The 22,339-nt window shown below is 42.8% G+C and overlaps 1 protein-coding gene across 11 annotated transcripts; it reads left to right on the plus strand.

Annotated features, from left to right (window-relative positions):
• Positions 1-1,310: 1,310 nt before the first annotated feature.
• On the plus strand, positions 1,311-21,281 carry ZNF34 (zinc finger protein 34). 11 transcript variants are annotated; one of them, XM_023542095.2, is made up of 8 exons: positions 1,311-1,345; positions 8,741-8,882; positions 14,450-14,502; positions 14,861-14,955; positions 15,262-15,349; positions 15,541-15,667; positions 16,138-16,245; positions 19,775-21,281. In XM_023542095.2, exons 5-8 carry the CDS (start codon positions 15,317-15,319, stop codon positions 21,136-21,138), a joined length of 1,632 nt encoding a protein of 543 aa, XP_023397863.1. In that variant the 5' UTR covers positions 1,311-1,345; positions 8,741-8,882; positions 14,450-14,502; positions 14,861-14,955; positions 15,262-15,316; the 3' UTR covers positions 21,139-21,281. The 11 variants fall into 11 exon arrangements, with proteins under 11 accessions (XP_023397863.1, XP_023397859.1, XP_023397862.1 ...); XM_023542091.2 differs by having other exon boundaries at positions 14,861-14,940; XM_023542094.2 differs by having other exon boundaries at positions 14,888-14,940.
• The last annotated feature ends 1,058 nt before the right edge of the window (positions 21,282-22,339 follow it).

Consider the following 22,339-nt stretch of genomic DNA (forward strand, 5'->3'; position numbering starts at 1 on the left):
TTTCTGCACAACTACGTTCTGTGTATCTCAGTTTCTCAGCCAGCTGACAGGTCAATATTAACGCTTATTCCTTCAGCTCTTGCACCATGGGAGTTGATCTCCCACTTGGGGTTGCTGAAAACAGAACGATCAGCTCCAACTTGTCACCGAATTCAAAAGGATGGACACGATTTCCCAAAATGGGACAGAGTTAGAGGATGTGGTGACAATGAGAGTATTCCTCAGGGGGGCCCTTTGCAGTTCCAGCCGTCCATCGGCTCTCCTGGCTCCCAGCCCTCCTCTCCCGTCCCTGCTGCTGCCCCACTCACAGGGCAAGACCCACTCTCTGCCAAGCACAGACCACAGGGTTTGCAGGGCCTGCCAAGTCTGGCCCATGATCTTCTCTGCAGACCAGGGCACCGCCCCTCAGAGTGGCCCTGCGGCAGGTCTGAGACGGCGTTGTGCAAGAAGCCCTGGGCATCAGCAAGCGGGGGCCCCGTGGCTAAATTCAAGGGGGTTGGAAAGACGAAATCGGGCTGGCTGCCCTTGGAACATCCATGAGGCCCTGGAGGCAAGAAAGTCTGCGATGGACAACCCTTAAGGGTGGACAGAGGCCTCTGAGACTAGTTAGCGTGGATTCTGGGCCCATTTACAGGGGTGCGACAATGGGTTACATCCTAAAACAGGATTCTTTGACCAGTAAGCATTTACTTAACATCCTGGGTGAGCACAGGATCTTGAGGGAAGGGTGGGGTTACCCGGCGCTTATCCTTTGTTGGTTGGGTGACATTAGCTGCTCACTAAACTAAAACTCACGGGAGAGATTTTCCCCCCAAAACAGAATTGCTATAATCTGTTAATCTTTTTTTTTTTTTTTTTTTGGTTAATCTTCAAGTTGGTCACCAAAGCCTTTGGCCATACAGTCCCTGCTCTGGGTCATGGTTCCAGACTGCCACCTGGTGACAGCTTTCTCAACTTTTACAGCATTGCTATTTACGGTTTTCGGAGACCCAACCCTGGTGGTGTAGTGGTTAAAGAGTTAGGCTGCTAACCAAAAAGTAAGGAGTTCGAATCCACTACACCTCCTTGGAAACCCTATGAGGCTGTTCTGCCCTGTCCTATAAGGTCGCTCTGTGTCGGGATCCACTGGACAGCAACGGGTTTGGGTTTTGGTGCTCGGTATGGTGGACCAGAACCTCATACCACCGAGATGCAACTTCCCCTACGTCCCAGAGCAGCTGCAGCGCGCCTGTAACCAGGACGGCGCGGGGCTCGGCTGGCGCGTCACTTCCGGCTCGATTCCGATTGGCGGGGCTGGCGGGGCAGGCGGGGCCTGGGCCGGTGGCCGCTCCTCCGCGGCGCTGAGGTGAGTGTGCGGGCCCGAGGGGGACGGGGCGGAGGTGGCCGCGGGGCCTACACAGGGGCGCCAGCCATGCCCACGCCACCCGCTGCAAAATCCTGCCTTCCCGCGCTGCTGCGGGCCTGGGGTCCCCCCGACCGTCGGCGACACCCCCCGCCCCAGGGTCCTGCCGACAGACCCCTCTCCAGCTCTGGGGCCCCCCGAACTGATCCCATGCCTCGCTCGGGACCTCCCCACGAGGATGCTTCCGCGCCCGGGGGTGCCTCGGACCCCTTCCTGTCGCCCGGTGACCCGCCCTTCCCCTCCCCCTGTCGTTAGTCCCCATCCCCCTCCAAACTCTTCCAATCCTCAAATCCCAGTCCGCGAAACGGGCCCGGCCTTCCTTCGCACACAGGCCCGGGGTCGTTTGTATTCATCTCCCCGTTTCCCGCCCACTAGGTTCCCCCACCACATGCCTCCTGTGTGTGTGGGGGGCGTCACCTGGCCTCCCGGGGACAGTTAATGCCAAAACACACACGCACACTTTCCCGGCAACACTGAACTTGTTTCACCGCCCCATATCAATAATCCTCCCTTTTTTTTTTGCCCCAGCCCGTCCGGTAGGCCCCTGTGCCTTTAGCAGCCAGATTCTCAAAACAGTTGTCCCCTTAGATGTGCCCTCTCTCCGAGGCCACCCTCCCCACAGCCAAGCAGCCAACTTTTTGGTTCATATTTTAGAGGCCTTTTTTTTTAAAGGCTTGAAACCTTTTTATTTGTCTCTTGGTCTTGTGTGTTTTTATTGTCATACTTTAGATGAAGGTTTACAGAGCAAACTAGTTTCTCATTAAACAGTTAAGACACATGTTGTTTTGTGACATTGGTTACCAACCTCACGACATGCCAACATTCTCCCCTTCTTGACCTTGGGCTCCCCATTACCAGCTTTTCTGTCCCCTCCTGCCTTATTATCCTTGCCCCTGGGCTGCTGTGCTCATCTAGTTTTGTTTTATGGGCCTGTCTAATCTTTGGCTGAAGGGTGAACCTTGGGAGTGACTTCATTACTGAGCTGTAAGAGTGTCCAGGGGCCATACTCTTGGGGTTTCTCCAGTCTCTGTCAGACCAATAAGTCTTTTTTTTTTTTTTTTTTTGTGAGTTAGAATTTTGTTCTATGTTTTTCTCCAGCTCTGCCTGGGACCCTGTATTGTGATTCCTGTCAGAGCAGTTGGTGATGGTAGCTGGGCACCATCTAGTTATGCTGGACTCAGTCTGGTGGAGGCTGTGGCAGTTGAGGTCCTTTAGTCCTTTGGACTGTCTTTCCCTTGTGTCTTTGGTTTTCTTTATTCTCCCTTGCTCCAGACAGGATGAGACCAGTGGAGTATCTTAGATGGCCGCTTGCAAGCTTTTAACGCCCCAGGCGCTACTCACCAAAGTAGAACGTGGGACATTTACTTTATAAACTATGTTATTCTAGTTGAGCTAGATGTTCTCCAAGATCATGGTCCCCAGCCCTCATCCCAATAATTTGGTCCCTCAGGGATTTCTTTTTTTTTTTTTTCCAAATCTTTAAAAAATATATACATTTTGAGAATTTTTTTAAAATAAAAGAACGTACATAGAATAGATTAAGAAATACCAGTGACTGGGATTGCCAGTTTCCTTTTTGCCACATTCGTTCCAAGCCTTTTTTTTTTTTTTTAATTGTGCTTTAGGTGAAAGTTTACAGCTCAAGTTAATTTCTCATACGAAAATTTGTACGCATGTTGTTATGTGACCCTAGTTACAATCCCTGTAATGTGACAGCACACTCCCCCTTTCCACCCGGGGTTTCCCATGTCCATTCAACCAGCTCCTATCTCTTTCTGCTTTCTCATCCTGCCTCTGGACAGGAGCTGCCCATTTAGTCTCATGTATCTACTTGAACTAAGAAGCACACTCTTTATGAGTATTATTTTATGTATATAGTCCAGTCTAACCTTTGTCTGAAGAGTGGGCTTCGGAATGGTTTTAGTTCTGGGTTAACAGAGCCCGGGGGCCGTATCTTCTGGGGTTCCTCTAGTCTCAGACCGTTAAGTCTGGTCTTTTTACGTAAATTTGAGTTCTGCACCACACTTTTCTCCTGCTCCGTCAAGGACACTCTGTTGTTCCCTGTCTGGGCGGTCATTGGTGGTAGTGGGCACCATCTAGTTCTTCGAGCCTTTATTTATTTACTATTTCTTTCTTTCTTTCTTTTTTTTATTGTGCTTTAAGTGAAAGTTTAGAAATCAAGTGAGCCTCTCAAACAAATATTTATATACACTTTGCTATGTACTCTCAGTTGCTCTTCCCTGAAGAGACAGCACACTCCCTCTTTCCACCCTGTATTCCACGTGTACATTCAGCCAGCTTCTGTCACCCTTTGCCTTCTCCTCTCCTCTCCAGACAGGAGCTGCCCACATAGTCTCATGTGTCTACTTGAGCCAAGAAGCTCACTCTTCACCAGTATAATTTTCTATCTTATAGTTCAGTCCAATCCCTGTCTGAAGAGTTGGCTTTGGGAATGGTTCCAGTTTTGGGCTAAAAGAAGGTCTGGGGACCATGACCTCTGGAGTCCTTCTAGTCTCAGTCAGACCGTTAAGTCTGGACTTTTTACGAGAATTTCCTGCCCCATCTGGGATTCTCTGTCAGGGCAGTCATCAGTTGTAGCTGGGCACCGTCTAGTTTTTCTGGTCTCAGGCTGATGTAGTCTCTGATTTATGTGGCCCTTTCTGTCTCTTGGGCTCATAATTACCTTGAGTCTTTGGTGTTCTTCATTCTCCTTTGCTGCAGGTGGATTGAGACCAATAGATGCATCTTAGATGGCTACTTGCTAGTGTTTGAAACCCCAGATGCCACTCACCAAAGTGGGATGCAGAATGTTTTCTTAATAGATTTTATTATGCCAGTTGACATAGATGTCCCCTGAAACCATGGTCCCCAGACCCCTGCCCCTGCTACTCTGACCTTCAAAGTGGTTGGTTTATTGAGAAAACTTCTTTTTCGTTTAGTCCAATTGCGCTGACCTCTCCTGTATTGTGTGTCTATCCCTTCACCTAAAATACTAATTATTGAATACCCCTTTCCCTCCCTCCCTCCCCACCCTCATAACCATCAAAGAATATTTTCTTCTCTGTTTAAACTGTTTCTTTAGTTCTTATAATAGTGGTCTCATACAATATTTGTCCTTTTGCGACTGACTGATTTCACTCAGCATAATGCCTTCCAGATTCCTCCATGTTATGAAATGTTTCACAGACTCTTCGTTGTTCTTTATTGATGCGTAGTATTCTGTTGTGTGAATATATCATAATTTATTTATCTGTTCATTTGTTGATGGGCACCTTGGTTGCTTCCATCTTTTTGCTATTGTAAACAGTGCTGCAGTGAACATGGGTGTGCTTGTATCTGTTCGTGTAAAGGCTCTTATTTCTCTAGGATATCTTCCAAGGAGTGGGATTGCTGGATCGTATGGTAGTTCTATTTCTAGCTTTTTAAGGAAGCGCCAAATCAATTTCCAAAGTGGTTGTACCATTTTACATTCCCACCAGGAGTGTATAAGTGTTCCAGTCTCTCCACAACCTCTCCAGCATTTATTATTTTGTGTTTTTTGGTTTAATGCCAGCCTTATTGGAGTGAGATGGTATCTCATTGCAGTTTTGATTTGCATTTCATTAATGGCTAATGATCGTGAGCATTTCCTCATGTATCTGTTAGCTGCCTGAATGTCGTCTTTGGTGAAGTGTCTGTTATATCCTTTGCCCATTTTTTAATTAGGTTATTTGTCTTTTTGTAGTTGAGTTTTTGCAGTATCATGTAGATTTTAGACATCAGACGCCGATTGGAAATGTCACAGCTAAAAACTTTTTCCCAGTCTGTAGGTCATCTTTTTTACTCCCTTTGGTGAAGTCTTTGGATGAGCATAGGTGTTTGATTTTTAGGAGCTTCCAGTTATCTAGTTTCTCTTCTGGTGTTTGTGCATTGTTAGTAATGTTTTGTATACTGTTTATGCCATGTATTTGGGCTCCTAGTATTGTCCCTATTTTTTTCTTCCATGATCTTTATCGTTTTAGATTGTATATTTAGGTCTTTGATCCATTTTGAGTTAGTTTTTGTGCATGGTGAGAGGTATGTATGGGTCTTGTTTAATTTTTTTGCAGATGGATGTCCAGTTATGCCAGCACCATTTGTTAAAGAGACTCTCTTTTCCCCATTTAACAGACTTTGGACCTTTGTCAAATATCAGCTGCTCATATGTGGATGGATTTATGTCTGGATTTTAAGTTCTGTTCCATTGGTCTATGTATCTGTTGTTGTATCAGTACCAGGCTGTTTTGACTACTGTGGTGGTAAAATAGGTTCTAAAATCAGGTAGAGTGAGGCCTCCCACTTTGTTCTTCATTTTCAGTAATGCTTTACTTATTTGGGGCCTCTTTCCCTTCCATGTGAAGTTGTTGATTTGTTTCTCCATCTCATTAAAAAATGTCGCCAGAATTTGGATCAGAATTGCATTGTATCTGTAGATCGCTTTTGGTATAATAGACAGTTTTATAATGTTGAGCCTTCCTATCCATGAGCAAGGTATGTTTTCCCACTTATGTAGGTCTCTTTTGGTTTCTTGCAGGTAGTGTCTTGTAGTTTTCTTTGTATAGGTCTTTTACGTCTCTGGTTAGATTTATTCCTAAGTGTTTTATCTTCTTGGGGGCTACTATAAATGATATTTATTTGGTGATTTCCTCTTCGATGTTCTCTATGTTGGCGTAGAGGAATCCAACTGATTTTTTATGTTTATCTTGTATCCTGATACTCTGCTGAACTCTTCTATTAGTTTCAGTAGTTTTCTTGAGGGTTTTCTGTGTAAAAGATCATGTCATTTGCAAATAGAGATACTTTTACTTCTTCCTTACCAATCTGGATGCCCTTTATTTCTTTATCTAGCCTAATTGCTCTGGCTAGGACCTCCAGCACAATGTTGAATAAGAGTGGTGATAAAGGGCATCCTTGTCAGGTTCTCCTTCTCAAGGGGAATGCTTTCAGGCTCTCTCCATTTAGGATGATGTTGACTGTTGGCTTTGTATAAATGCCCTTTATTATGTTGAGGAATTTCCCTTCTATTCCTATTTTGCTGAAAGTTTTTTAATCATGAATGGGTGTTGGACTTGACAAAATGCCTTTTCTGCACCAATTGATGAGATGATGTGGTTCTTGTCTTTTGTTTTATTTATATGATGGATTACATTGACTGTTTTTCTAATGTTGAACCATCCCTGCATACATGGGATGAATCCCACTTGGTCATGGTAAATTATTTTTTTGATATGTTGTGGAATTCTTTTGGCTAGAATTTTGTTGAGGATTTTTACATCTAAGTTCATGAGGGATATAGGTCTGTAATTTTCTTCTTTAGTGGAGTCTTTACCTGGTTTTGGTATCAGGGATGTGGTGGCATCATAGAATGAGTTTGGGAGTATTCCATCCTTTTCTATGCTCTGAAATACCTTTAGTAGTAGTGGTGTTAACTTTTCTCTGAAAGTTTGGTAGCCAGGGCTTTTTTTTGTTGGGAGTTTTTAATTGGCTTTTCCATCTCTTGTTATGGGTTCATTTAGTTGTTCTACCTCTGTTTGTGTTAGTTTGGGTAGGTAGTGTGTTTCTAGAAATTCATCCATTTCTTCTAGATTTTCAAATTTGTTAGAGTACAATTTTTCATAGTAATCTGATATGATTCTTTTAATTTCAGTTGGGTCTGTTGTGGTTTCGCCCATCTTATTTCTTATTCGGGTTATTTGCTTCCTCTCCTGTTTTTCTTTTGTCAGTTTGGCCAGTGGTTTATCAATTTTGTTAATTTTTTCAAAGAACCAGCTTTCGGTCTTGTTAACTCTTTCAATTGTTTTTCTGTTCTCTATTTCATTTAACTCTGCTCTCATTTTTATTATTTCCTTTTTCTGGTGCCTGAGGGTTTCTTTTGTTGCTCTTTTTCTATTTGTTCAAGTTGTAGGGATAATTCTTTGATTTTAACCCCTTCTTCTTTTTGGATGTGTGCATTTATTGCTATAAATTGACCTCTGAGCACTGCTTTAGCTATGTTCCAAAGGTTCTGATAGGAAGTGTTTTTCTTCTCATTGGATCCTATGAATTTCTTTATTCCATCCTTAATGTCTCCTGTAACCGAGTCATTTTTGAGCAGGGCGTTGTTTAGTTTTCGAGTGTTTGATTTCTTTTCCCTGCTCTTTCTGTTACCGATTTCTACTTTTATGGCTTTATGGTCAGAGAAGATGCTTTGTAGTGTTTCAATATTTTGGATTCTGTTAAGGGCAAGCCTTTATTTTTTTAAGAAAAGAAATAAGACATTACTGTTAGAGTAAAACTACTCTTAGACCCACCACTCCCCAGTCCCTTCTTTTCAGCCCATTTTCTGATATCTCTACATACCTAATATTGTGTTTGTCTTTTAAAAACTACATGCATATCATACTATGGAGCCCTGGTGGCACAGTGCTTAAGAGCTCTGGCTGCTAACCAAAAGGTTAGCAGTTTGAATCCACCAGGGCTTCTTGGAAACCCTGTGAGGAAGTTTTTCTCTGTCTTATAGGGTTGCTCTGAGTCAGAATTGACTTGATGGCAACAAATATATCATACTATCAATACTGTACATTTAGCATTTTTATTCAACCATATATCTTTGTCTCCTTGAAAATGATGTGGTTCATTCATTTCAACTGCTGTGACCAGACCACAGGTCATTTGCCCATTCCCCTGATTATGGACACTAAGGTTGTTTCTCTGTTTTTCTTATACACAGACATGTGATAGCATTCTCGTGTATCTCCTTGTGTGTGTTGGCAAGCATTTCTATAGGCAAATACCTAGAAATAGGGTTTCTGAGTAAGAAGTATGCAGGGTTTCAGTTCTACCAGCTCCTGTCAGATGGATTTCCATAGTGGCTCTAGTGTTTACAGTCCTACTGCATGCCAAAAGTCTCCAGGCTTGCTCATGTCCTCAACAATATCTGATATTACAAAGTATTAAATTTTCTTCAATCTTGAGGGGTAGAAGTCTTGTAATACTGTTTTAATGCACATTTCCTTGATTCTTACAGACATTGAAAATCTTTTTAGGTGTTAATTGGATGGTTGAATTTCTTTATCTTATTTTCTAGGTCATATCTTTTGTCCATTTTTTAATTGAATAATTTGTGTTTTTTTCTTTTTGTATTCTTTATATATTTTCTATACTTATCCTTTTTTTACGTATGTTGCAAATATCTTCTTCCACTCTGCAGCTTGTCTTTTAAGTTTGTGATGTCTTTTGTACAGGAAGTTTTAAAAAATAATTTTTCTGTTTAGTTTTTGTACTTTTTGTACATATTTTTTATAATAGTTGTAATTTTCTTTTTTTTTTTTTAACATTTAGGTCCTCAACCTACCTGACTTATATTTTTGTGTACAGTAGAAGGCAGGAATCCAATTTAATTTTATTTTTCCTGTGGAAAACCAGTGGTGCCAACACCATGTATTCAATAGCACATCCTTACCCATTGTCATTACCATTTCAGGTATGTCACTAACGTATGCATCAATCTGTTCTATTATCTTTTCACCTCATTTTTCATTACTGTAGACTTAAAATAAATCTTGATATCTGGAAAGGCAAGCCCCTGCCTTCCTTAGTTCTTTTTTCTGTCATGGCCTTGGCTAATCTTGGAAACCCTGATGGCGTAGTGGTTAAGTACTATGGCTGCTAAACAAAAGGTCAGCAGTTCAAATCCGCTAGGCACTCCTTGGAAACTCTACGGGGCAGTTCTGTTCTGTCCCATAGGGTTGCTATGAGTCGGAATTGACTTGATGGCAACAGCTTTGGTTTGGTTTTGTCAAATCTTGGATCACTACTTTTTTCGTGAGATATTTAGAGTCATTTTGGTTAAGTTTCATGTTATGTCCTATTGAAATTTTGACTGTAATTGTATTGAATTAATAGATCAATTTGAGGAAGATTGACATGTTTATGATATTGAGCCCTGTCAATTACGAATATTGTCCATTTATTTATTTTAGGCCTTTTTAATGTCCCTTAATAAAGTGTTTTACTTTTGTCTGTAATAGTTTTTGTAGCTGTTGTGAATGTCACTTTGGTTGCTGACTGCTAGTAGATAGCAATGGTAATACATAACTCTTTGATACTCTTGGATTTTCTGTGTAGATGATTTTATCATTCTCAGATAATGATAGTTACACCTCTTTCCTTCCAATCCTTATTCCTTGTACTCATAGTCCCTGAGTTAATGACATATTCGAGTTATGATGAACTACACTTATGGCCATTTTTTTTTAATGATTTGTATATTTTATATGTATATGTATGTATGTATTAAAATATATATGTAACTTTATATATAGTGTTTCCAACCCCCCAAAGACAAACATCAATTTATAACGATACTGATAATAAAAGACAATAATAATGAAAACTAAAAAAAAAAAAAAAGTATTTGACTTAAGTTTAAAATTTGACTTAGGTTAGAACTGACTTATGACGGAACCATCTGAACAGAATCCCATCGAAGTTGGGGACTACCTATACTTCTTTTTCCATGACCTGACACATGGGGTCACCATGAGTCGAAATCAGCTTGATGACAATGGAGTTTTTTTGGTTGTTGCATTGGCTCAGTTCTTTGGTAGAGTGTGGAATAGCAGCAGTGAGAGGGAGCATCTGTGTTGTCACTGACTCCAATGGGAATGGTTCTAATATGATGCCACCAAGTGTAATGTTTGTTGTAGATTTCTAATAGTCTTTATGAGATTAGAAATGTTACTTTCTATTCCTAGTTTGCTAAGATATTTTACATAGTGGATGTGAGTTCATTTTTGTCAGATGTTTCTTTCTTGAGATGTAGCACTGTAATAGATTTTCTAAAGTTGAATTGTCCTGGCATTCTTGGTATTAAGCCTACTCAGTCATTACATACGTAGATTATTATTTTTTAAATTATATTGCTTAGGATTTTTATTTGACATTATACTGCTGTATTTGAGTTGCTAACATTTTATAAGGATTTTTGCATCTATGGTCATACAATGAAGTTGGCCTCTACATTTTTATATTTCCCTTATCTGGTTATATTAACCTCATGGAATGAGTTGGGAAGCATTCTCTATTTTTTTTTTTTTCCTAGAACAAATCGAATAAAGATAGGATTATCTGTTAATTTAATTAAGAGACTTGTACTGCCCCCCTCCAATAAACTACCTCTACTCCTTGGTTGGGAGAGATCTTTGACTACTAGTTAAGTTTATTTAATGATTACTGTCTGTTCTGACTTATAGTGACCCTATGTGCAACAGGATAAAACACTACCCAGTCCTGCACCATCTGTACAATCATTGCTATGTTTGAATCCATTGTTGCTGCCATGGTGTCAGCTCATCTCATTGAGGGTCTTTCTCTTTTTCGCTCACCCTTTCCTTTACCAAGCATGATGTCCTTCTCTAGGGACTGGTCCCTTCTAATAACGTGTCCAAAGTATGTGAGATGAAGTCTCACCATCCTCGCTTCTAAGGAGCATTCTGGCTGAACTTCTTCCAAGACAGATTTGTTCATTCTTCTGGCAGTCCTTGGTATATTCAGTATTCTTTGCCAACATCATAATTCAAAGGCGGCAATTCTTCTTCGATCTTCCTTATTTATTGTCCCACTTTCCCATACATATGAGGTGATTGAAAATACCATGGCTTGGGTCAGGTGCACTGACTTATTTATCTAGTGCTGCTCTAACAGAAATACCACAAGTTGATGGCTTTAACAAAGGGAAATTTATTTTCTCACGGTCTGGTAGACTAGAAGTCCAAATTCAGGATGTCAGCTCCAGGGGAAGCCTGTCTCTCTCTGTTGGCTCTGGAGGAAGGTCCTTCTCATCAGTCTTCCTCTGGACTAGGAGCTTATCTGTGGGTCCAAAGGATGTGTTCTGCTCCGGGTGCTCTGTTCTTGGTGATATGAGGTCCTCAACTCTCTGCTTGCTTCCCTTTCCTTTTATCTCTTGTAAGATAAAAGGTGGGTGGTATAGGCCCCACCCCAGGGAAACTCCCTTTATGTTGGATCAGGGATATGACCAGAGCAAGGGTGTTACATCCCACTCTAATCCTCTTTAACCACAGGCAGAGATTATGATTTATAATACATAGGAAAATCACAGAATGGAGGAAAACCACACAATACTGGGAATCATGGCCTAACCAAGTTCCCACGTATTTTAGGGGGACACAGTTCAATCCAGGACATGCACCTTAGTCCTTGAAGTGACATCTTGGCTTTTTAACACTTTGAAGAGGTCTTTGGCAGCAGATTTGCCCAGTGCAATATGTCGTTTGATTTCTTGACTACTGCTTCCATGGGCGTTGATTGTTGATCCAAGGAAAATGAAATCCTTGAAAACTTCAATAGTCTCTCCTTTTATCATGATGTTGTTGTCTAGTTAGGTTTATATTATTCTTGAGTCTATTGCCCATTTTATATATTTTAAATTGTTTTTATAGTTATTTATATTACTGTTTTTAAATGTTTCTGGCTGCCATTCTCAAATGTTACGGTTTTACACTCTTAAAGATTATTGAGGGCCCCCCAAAGAGGTTTTGTGTCGTACCTATCAATATTTAGTATTTTTGAAAATAGAACTGAAAAATTTGAAACACAAGGATATGCAACTAGAGAGGCCATCAACCATTAACACATGTATGTAGCCTTTGGAAGACTCCACTGTATAGCTGTGAGAGGGTAAGCGTGAAAGAGCAGAAGCATCTTAGTGTTGTTAGGAAAACAGGCTTGAGCATGCCAAACCCAGGGCTTCCAGGGCCACAGTCTGAGAACACTGCTTGTAGAATCTAAAATGCCTCCTTTCTTGTTCTTAATAGCATTTGGTTTGCCATGTCTTTTCCCCCCTTGATTGGACTTGACAGATGTTTGTGTATTTTATTAGCATTTTTCAAATAACAAATACTTAGATTGTTTCCTGTTTTTTAAGCCATGTTTTTGTTATATTCTTTCATCTTCTTTCCTCGAATTACTTTCGTATTTTCTTTCTAGTTTCTCGTTGAATGCTTAGATCATCCTGTTTTTTAATCACATGTTAAGTTCATTAAGGCTGTACTTTTTCTTAGCCTTTGTTTCCATTTTCATTTTCTATGTTGTTGCTTTTGGGGGTTCCTTTTATCATATATTTAGAGTATAACAACAATGTGATCAGAGAATTTTTGCCAGATGGTATCAGCCTTGGGAATTTGTTGAGACTTCCTTGGCTGCATGGTATGTGGTTACTTTTTTTTTTTTTTAATTTAATCATTTTTATTTCAAGTGTATTTGGAAAATCATAAATGGAGTTTTATAATCCAAAGTCAGAACACATTTATTCCTCTTAGCTTCAGAATTTGACCAGATTCCAGATCATGCTTTCCAAATCCAGTCTTCTTTGCTATTTTGCAGACTTCTGAAACCTAGAATTTAAGGTATTCCATTTAAATGTACAAGTTTACAACTATTGTACACTTGCTGATAGGAGGGTTTTCTCAAAATAGTCCATCAAATATAAAGAGTGGTTTCTGTGCAAGGATAACCAGTGAGGGAAGAAATATTTAACACTTATCAAAAAATCATTTATTGATTTTTAACAATTACAGAAAGTGATGTTCTCTATCACAAAAGAGAACACACAAGATTAAATGATTTTTGTAGGCTTTGGTAATACTTTACTCCCTACACAGGCTTCAATCCTATTTAAAGAGCTTTTAAACAAAGTTACCATCAAGATTTACTGAGTAAAACTCTCAGGTGTAACGTGGCCCGAGAATGTGCTATTCCAAGGAGGAACAGGTGACTTTTCAGGAAAACAGCTGCCTTGATAACTTCCATCCAATGCTGTTTTAAATAAAAATAGTTAATGAAAATATTCTTCAAATCATGTTTGTGTACTACCTAGTACATTGCCCACCAACAGAACAAAACAGGAAATCAAAACTTTTGTTCCCATTTTAGCAAATTTTCCACTTTTAGTTTTAAAATTACAGCTATTCACTTTTTTTGACTGTCGAATTCAGTATATCAGTTTTTTAAATTATGCATTTCAGTATAATAAGACCACTCTTTAAAATTATCTTCACAACCTAGAACATAGACACCAGAGCAGTACTCTCAAGTCATATTGTTTGACCATAATAAAACAAAATGGAAACAGATGGATATCTGAAGATAGGCATTCCCTCTGCTCCGAAGGTTTACAAGTTTTTAACATGGGAGCAACACGTAACTTCACTCCTTTGGAGATTCCTAATACTCATTATGCTTCCAATTAATAAAGTCAACATATTATTCCTAGCCTCTGCTGCCATCTTCCTCCTCCCCTGGCAGCGCCCTGTGGTTACTTTTTGTAATATTCAATGTGCGTATTAAAAATGTGTATATTCTCTATTTTTTAAGTGCAGGATTTTCTACTTGATCTCCTTGTTTCTGGGGGAGGTATGTTAAAAATTCCTCACTCCAGAGGAAAGTTTGCCATTCCTCAGTGGTAGTTCAGTCAACTTTGGCTTTAGACATTCTGAAGGTTTATAATTAGATATGGACGTGTTTGTAATTATTACAGCTTTTTGGTGAGTTTCTCTTTTTATTATAATATGCATTGTCTGTCTTTGTTCCTGTTAATGATTTTTGCTTTCACTTCTGTTTTGATTGGTATTATAGCTAAACCACATGCAGCAGTGTATATGAAGCTTACAAACACCATACTGAGCAGAGTATAGATTCATCAAGTTTAAAACAGGCTCAGCTGATCTGTGGAATTGGCAGTCAGGATAGAAGTTCAGTTTTGGGTTGGGGGGTGGTGATTGCAAGAGCACAGGGTATCTGGGAGCAGGTCTTGTTCTTGATCTGGGTGCTGGTTATGTGGGTCGGTGCTGTTTGTCATTTTCTATTGAGCTGTACACCTAGGACTTATCTACTCTTCTGTAGAAATGCCATACTTCAGTAAAAGGCTTAAAACATGCAGAAAAAGGTATATAAGCTACAACAGCTTTATTTTAAATAGTGATTGTTAGGTCTGTCTGTCTTGTGTTCAGCCTTTCTGTTATTTTATTTTAGGTCAAATAGCTGTATTTTGTGTATCTAATTGGAGAGTCTTGCGCTTCTAATAAGTGAGTTTAATTCTTTTCTATTTGTTACCATTACTAGTATGTTTGGACTTATTTCTACTACTTATTTTGTGTTTTTTTTTATATCCTATACTTTGTCTTGGAGCTCTGGTGGGGCTTAGTTAAGAGCTTGGCTGCTAATCAAAAAACTGGCAGTTCAAATCCACCAGTTGCTCCTTGGAAACCCTATGGGGCAGTTCTACTCTGTCCTATAGGGTCGCTATGAGTCAGAATCCACTCGACAGCAACATGTTTGGTTTTTTTGGTTCATACTTTGTATTTTATATTCTATATGTTGTTGACTTTTATTTCCCTTTCTTCCCAAGCCTTTAACATTCTGTCTCTATTCTGTTATATAAAGTCAATGAGTATCTCTGCCTTCCTCCAGAATGAGACAACTCAGCATCCCAGGGAGAAGGAGGAAGAGGACAACCTAAGGGGGTAGTTGAGTTGGGGGTCCGTCCACATGGGCAATGGGGACAGGCCTGGGGAGGGGAAGCCAGAGGCAGAGAGCAGAGTCTCCTGTGCCTTGGGGGGTGGGGGACATATGATGAGATGGCCTGGGACAGGGGGCCTCCTGCCTCAGAAGTGCCTCTCAGGAATAGCAGAGGCTGTGGGTGGGCAGTGCCCTGGGACCAGCCTGGAGTTGGTGTTGGCAGACGGGGGCTATTGAAGGCATGGGAGTAGGACAATACAAGGGGGCCCCAGCTATGGAAGAAGGGGCCAGACTGGGCCTCCACATGTTCCTTTTTCTTCCCTCAGCACCTGTATGACTGGGTCCTGCCCATAGCCCCTGGAACATCCAGGGTACCTGGTGATGGCAGCAGAGCTCCTGTCTGCCCAGCCCCAGGTGAGTGTCTTCTCTGGATGTGTGAGGTCACTACCGAGAGCTTCCCACCTTAGTGAACAGTCAGGTGTCTCTGGGCCAGGGTTCCAACAGCATAGAAGGGGTGACCCTGGGCTCCCTGTGCTGCTGCCCCCCTATCCAGGGCTCCACACTGGGCTGGATCCTGGGACTACAGCAGGGTCCTGTCATTCCAGGCTGTGGTGACCTTTGAGGACATAGCTGTGCTACTCTCCCGGGACGAGTGGGTTCACCTGGTCCCTGCTCAGAGGGACCTCTACAGGGATGTGATGCTGGAGACCTACAGGAACCTGATCTCGCTGGGTAAAGCCCCTCCCCGGGACTCAGCTCTCTGAACAGGTTGGGGACCGAAGGCTTGGCTGGGGCTGGGCCAGGGCTTAGAGGCTCCTCATGCCCTGGCCCCAGAGATGGGTGATGCCAACCCTGATCCTAGTCAGGCTTAGTCTTTGGAGAGGAGGGACAGGTGAAGCTGGGAGCTTCCCTGAGTCGGTCCTACCCTCCCCTGAGCTCCTGGAGGAGAACAACCTCCCTGCCTCAGACAGACCCATCCCCACGGAAGTTACCCACCTCCAGTGGAGAGAGCTCCTGAGCTCTTATTCCCTGTGCTTAGATCTTCATCTTCATGAGTACTCTCAGCCCAATCTTGAGTTGCCCCTTCCAGAGGGTGTCCAGATGTCCCTGGGCTCCCCCCACCCCAGTGCAACTCCAGCACTAGACTGAACTGGTTCAACCCGTGCCCTTGGTACCAACCTCCAGCCCCATCTCCTTCCCAGGAGCAGGACTTGCAGGTCCAAAACCTGGGGTGATCTCGCAGCTGGAACGTGGGGATGAGCCGTGGGTCCTGGATGTGCAGGACACCAAGGGGAGAGTCGATGGCTCAGGTAAGTGAGGGGTAGCTGCTCTGCTCTCAACTCAGTTACTGAAAAAGCATTTGTTGGGGTCCAGGGTATCTGGTTAATGACTCAGGAATTTAGAAGAAGATACATCAGGGCCAGCGCAGGAGGCTTATGAGAGTGGCTTCTGCATAAGCCTGTGGCAGTCACCCTCTATCAGCCTGGATGCCTTGAGAAGGGATAATCTTCAGCTGTCTTGGAAAATGGGAAGGGGAAACATTGGAGGAGGAGATGTGGGAGGGGTGATCTGGGCAGAGGTGGTTCAGAGAAGGGTGAATGGTTGCAGAGGGAGGGGTGTCCTGTAAGGTACCCACAGCACCCCATAGACCATGCAAGCATGGGGGTTTATCCCTACCTTCCAAAACTCATACTCTACAAGGAGAGTTAGAGAAGGACACAGTGATGGAGACCATTACTTCATTCTCTGCTTTTCTAAATTAACCCATCTGATGAGTATAGACAATGATGGAAAAGTGAGAGAATGTGCATCACCCCAAATCTCATTACCGAGAGACAAACAAGTTCTAGTAAATGCCCTGCTCTACCTTTTCTAGCATGGTCTGTCCCATCCACGTACAAACACTGCTTAGGAAGAGGACTGTTGTGATTCCGTGTGCGCTATTGTGTCATCCGTGCTTTTTCACTAAATGCTTTTCCGTATCTATACACGAGTCTCGGTCACTGTTCCCTGTGGCTGTGTGGTGGCATAAACATGGAAGTGCCAATGAGAAGATCGTTCTATAGTTTTCACTGCCATGGATGGCTCTGATGTTCGTCATACACATTTATTTTTTTGGCACTTGTCTGATAATGTCCTAGGAGGGAACTGCTGGCTCAAAGGACTTGAATTTTTCTTTTGTAAATTTGCTTATTTGAATGCAGATACTTACAGAAAAGGCACAAGCCCTGAGTTTACAGCTCAGTGAAGTTTTGCCAAAAACCATGCCCTATTCAAGGCAGGGAACCTTTCCAGCTGCCCAGGATCCCCTATACCTCTTCTTAGCATTCCCATTGCACCCCCACAGGGCCCCTCGTTTGTTCAATATGTGAGAGTCATCTGTGTTGCTTTATGGAACAGCAGTTCTCTTTTGTTGCCATATAGTGTTCTTTTGTGTGAACATACCGTAAGTTATTTTCCGTTCTACTTGTGGAAGACATCGGGTTGTTTGCGGTTTGGGTCGTTGCGGATGAACTGTTGTGAACTTCCTCATGTATGTGTCTCTCCTGGCTCACAGAGTGTGCGTTCCTGTTGTGTACGTACCTAGGAGTAGAGTTGCTGGTCAGAAGACACGCAGAGTCTGCTTTAGACAATGCAGTTTTCCAAAGTGGCAGCTCCCGCTTAAACTCCCAGCACAGGGACTGTGAGCTCTGTTTGCGGCACATCCCGGCTGGCGCTGGCTTGTCTCTTATTTTCACGTTCTGGTGGATGTGCTGTTATAGCATGCCATGCTTTTAACCTGTATATCTTTGAGGTATAAAGTGGTTCAGCACCTTTACGTGTTAATTGGCCATTTGCAGTGGAGGAGTGGGTGGAACCCTCAGGAGTGGGAAGGGAGCAGTGATGAAAGTAGCCGTCATGCAGCTGCTTGTTTTCAAGACTCAGTGCATCAGGCATGGTGCTGGCACAGTGCTGAGTGCTTGCCAGTCATTCTGTTGTTTAATCCTCTTCCATTCTCATGACAGTGCTGTAAGGTAGCAGCTGGTATGACCCTTGTTATTGAGATGGGGAAATTGAGGCTCACAAAGGTAGGTAAATTGCTCCAGGTCACTTGGCTGGCAAGTGGGGATCAGGATAAAATCCTAAGTATTGCTGGTGGTGTTGATCTCTGAGGGGTCACACAGCAGGACCCCACCTGGCTGCCTGTCACCGTCTGTCTTCCTCCTGGTAAACAGCTGTACAGGAGGAGTTTGGGAATATGTGTGTTGAGTCAAGGAAGGAAGGAATAGAGATTTGAGGGCATCATGGAGCATTCTGTGTGGGTGCCTTGAAGTTTGAGGTGCTGGTGGCTCACTAAGGTGCCTCCTCAGACACTTGGGGAAAGCCTTGGGAACAGATGTGGGCTGCTATGGAGAGCCAAGAGACCCCCAGCCCATGCATGCTTCTACCCCTTCCCCTTAGGGTTGGCAGGTACTTGGTCTTCTACCTTCCATGTGAGGCGATTGGTTTTCCTGCCATGCTTTTGGGTGGATTAACTGTTGCAAGGGGACCTTACATTTTCTCATTTTTTTTTTTCTTTGTCAAATGTCCTTCCTGATCTTTGGGGCCTCTCCTTGCTCTGGTCTCCATGGTGCTGTGAAGCCTCCATCTTTTGTCCTTTTGGCAGTGGTAAGGACAGGCCTCTTGCATTCCCACTCAGGTCAGTTTTTTTTTTTTTAATTTTTTTTAAATTTTTTTGTGCTTTAAGTGAAAGTTTACAAATCAAGTTTGTCTCTCACACAAAAACTTATATACACCTTGCTACATACTCCCAATTGCTCTCCTCCTAATGAGACAGCCCGCTCCCTCCCTCCACTCTCTCTTTTCATGTACATGTCTCCAGCTTCTAACCCCCTCTACCCTCTCGTCTCCCCTCCAGGCAGGAGATGCCAACATAGTCTCAAGTGTCCACCTGATCCAAGAAGCTCCTCACCAGCATCCCTCTCCAACCCATTGTCCAGTCCAATCCCTGTCTGAAGAGTTGGCTTCGGGAATGGTTCCTGTCCAGGGCCAACAGAAGGTCTGGGGGCCATGACCACTGGGGTCCTTCTAGTCTCAGACAGACCATTAAGTCTGGTCTTTTTACGAGAATTTGAGGTCTGCATCCCACTGCTCTCCTGCTCCCTTAAGGGTTCTCTGTTGTGTTCCCTGTCAGGGCAGTCATTGGTTGTACCCAGACACTATCTAGTTCTTTTGGTCTCAGGCTGATGTAGTCTCCGGTTTTATGTGACCCTTTCTGTCTCTTGGGGTTGTAATTACCTTGTGTCTTTGGTGTTCTTCATTCTCCTTTGCTGCAGGTGGTTGAGACCAATTGATGCATCTTAGATGGCCACTTGCTAGCATTTAAGACCCCAGACGCCACTCTCCAAAGTGGGATGCAGAATGTTTTGTTAATAGATTTTATTATGCCAGTTGACTTAGATGTCCCCCAAAACCATGGTCCCCAGACCCCTGCCCCTGCTACACTGGCCTTCGAAGCATTCAGTTTATTCAGGAAACTGCTTTTGGTTTAGTCCAGTTGTGCTGACCTCACTCAGGCCAGTTTTGTGGGCAGAAGACAGGCAGGCAGACACATGGGTGAATGATGGAAGGGCATGATGTTAAAGTTAATAAGATCTGGGTTGAAATCTTTGCACTGCCACGTAACTGTGGCCCTGGGTGAGGTCTTTAAGCCTCTGAACTCCAGGGACTCATCTCTGCAAGACTGTTGTGACTCTGGAGACAATGAAGTTGCTTTTCTGTAGGTGGTAAGCAACATCCTCATACCTTCCTTCTAGAGTCAGAACAAGTGACCCTTAGATGTTCTGTTTGTTGTTTCAGGTTGTGGGACCAGGAATGAGCTCAAGGAGTTGACTTCAGGAAAGATGTCTGGTGGGGAACAATTGGATCGACTCAGGGGGATTATTCCCCAGGGACTTGACCCGGGAGAATACACTGAGCATGTTGGGGAGCTGGAGGAGTGCCTGGATAAGCCAGTGGGACAGAAGGGCCCTAGGCCAGTCATGGTGACTAGCAAGGAGAGGGGCCAAGAGTCTGGGGGAAGCCTCAGGTTGGGGTCAAGCCCTATCCCAGATCAGAGACCTTACAAATGCGATATATGTGAGCAAAGTTTTGAGCAGAGATCATACCTCAACAACCATAAGCGTGTACACAGGTCCAAAAAAACAAATATAGTTCATGATTTTGGGGAAATGTACAACGCAGATTCAGTTGTTAATGAAGATCAGAAAATTCTTATTGGGAAAAAACTGCATTACTGTAGCTACTGTAGGAAAACCTTCAGGTATAGTGCTAACCTTGTTAAGCATCAGCGGCTTCACAGTGAGGAGAAGCCCTACAAGTGTGATGAGTGTGGGAAAGCCTTCAGCCAGAGCAGTGAGTTCATCAATCACAGGAGGGTGCACTCAGGGGAGATCCCGTACAGGTGTGACGAGTGTGGGAAGACATTCAATAGGAGGCCCAACCTCATGAAGCATCAGAGGATTCACACTGGGGAGAAGCCCTACAAGTGTGGTGAGTGTGGGAAACACTTCAGCGCCTACTCTTCCCTTATTTATCACCAGAGAATCCACACTGGAGAAAAACCCTATAAATGTAACGACTGTGGGAAAGCCTTCAGTGATAGCTCAATCCTTATCCGACATCGGCGAACTCACACTGGAGAGAAGCCATTTGAGTGTAAAGAATGTGGAAAAGGCTTTACCCAAAGTTCTAACCTTATCCAACATCAGCGAATTCACACTGGAGAGAAACCCTATAAATGTAATGAATGTGAGAAAGCCTTCATACAAAAAACCAAACTTGTTGAACATCAGAGAAGCCACACTGGAGAGAAGCCCTATGAATGTAATGACTGTGGCAAAGTCTTCAGCCAGAGCACACACCTTATCCAACACCAGAGGATCCACACTGGAGAGAAGCCCTACAAGTGTTGTGAGTGTGGGAAGGCCTTTCACAACAGTTCTAGACTCATTCACCACCAAAGATCGCATCATGGAGAGAAGCCATACAAATGCACTGATTGCAAGAAAGCCTTCAGCCAGAGCACTTACCTTATACAGCATCGGAGAATCCACACTGGAGAGAAGCCCTACAGGTGCAGTGAATGTGGGAAGGCCTTCCGCCACAGCTCCAATGTGTTTCAGCATCAGAGGATTCACCTCCGGGAAGACTTCTCCTCGTGACTGCAGAGGAGAGTCCGTCAGTGCAGAGACCTACTGTGCGCTTCCTTAACCCTCACCTACCTGCCTTTATTTATTGTTCACACAGTGTTGTCAGGGTGAAAGGACGTTTGGTAATTAAAGAAAACTGTTTCCTTAATCCAAAAGCATGTTTGTTCGTTTTAAAGAAATTAGAAAGGTGAGCAAAAAGGGGAAGCTCCTATAATTCCCTTACTTAGAAAAAAAGAAGTCTCCACTTTGGTATGTTTCTATTCAGACTATTGAAGAGCGTTTACAAAATGAAAATATTGTTACGTCCATTATCACAGCTTTTCACCTTTGCTGTTTCTTCAGTACCAAAAAAACACACTGGAATTTTGCATACTTGCTATATTGTAAATTTAAAAAGATTACCATTATATCATCCATTCTTTTCTGTGATACAACATAGTGTTGATAGTTGTCTTTTTAAATAGCAACATATCCAATTGACATATTTTAGTTGATAAAACTTATTGTTTAGATATACATTATTCCACAGTGACTAATTACAGGGGTTTAACATATTCTTTTAAATTACGTTTTTAGGATATATCCCTAGAGACAGAATAAACATTTTTAAGGACATTGATACATAGACCCAAATGCTTTCCAGAATGGTTGTGCCATTGACACCAGCACTGAGTCATTGAGAAACTGTTTACTGAGGGTATCCTGCCTGCTAAGAGGCAGAGTTGAGCACAGCAGTGTGGACACACAGTCTGATTTTCACAAGCCTTCCTGCACTGGACATTGTAATTTTAACCTCTGCTTGTTAACTGAATAAGCATGAGTCTGCGACTGGAATTGATTGCATTTGTCTGATTCCTCAGAAGCTTGCATTTCTCCATAGTGGTTTCCATGAGAACCACCTCTTCCTTCATGTCTTTTGCTTCATTACCATCTTTTGCCCCATCACCACTTGCAGCCCAGATGTTTTTTCAAATCAGTTATTTGATAAGAACCCTTGCTCTAGGGCATCCCTTTATCCTATCAACATGGTTGTCCCCCCAAACCATTAGTACCCCCGGGGGCTGTGGCTTTGTTGAAGGGAGCTGCTCAGGTGACATGGACCACAGGTGGCTTATGTTTCCCTGCAGCCCTGTATGAAAGGGTTGGAGAGGTAGAAGGGCAGGGTGAGCAGTCTAAAGAAGCATTTAAGGGTATCTAGTTGAAAAAAGAAAAA

Source organism: Loxodonta africana, chromosome 14 (genome assembly GCF_030014295.1).
Source record: "Loxodonta africana isolate mLoxAfr1 chromosome 14, mLoxAfr1.hap2, whole genome shotgun sequence".
Taxonomy (NCBI): Eukaryota; Metazoa; Chordata; class Mammalia; order Proboscidea; family Elephantidae; genus Loxodonta; species Loxodonta africana.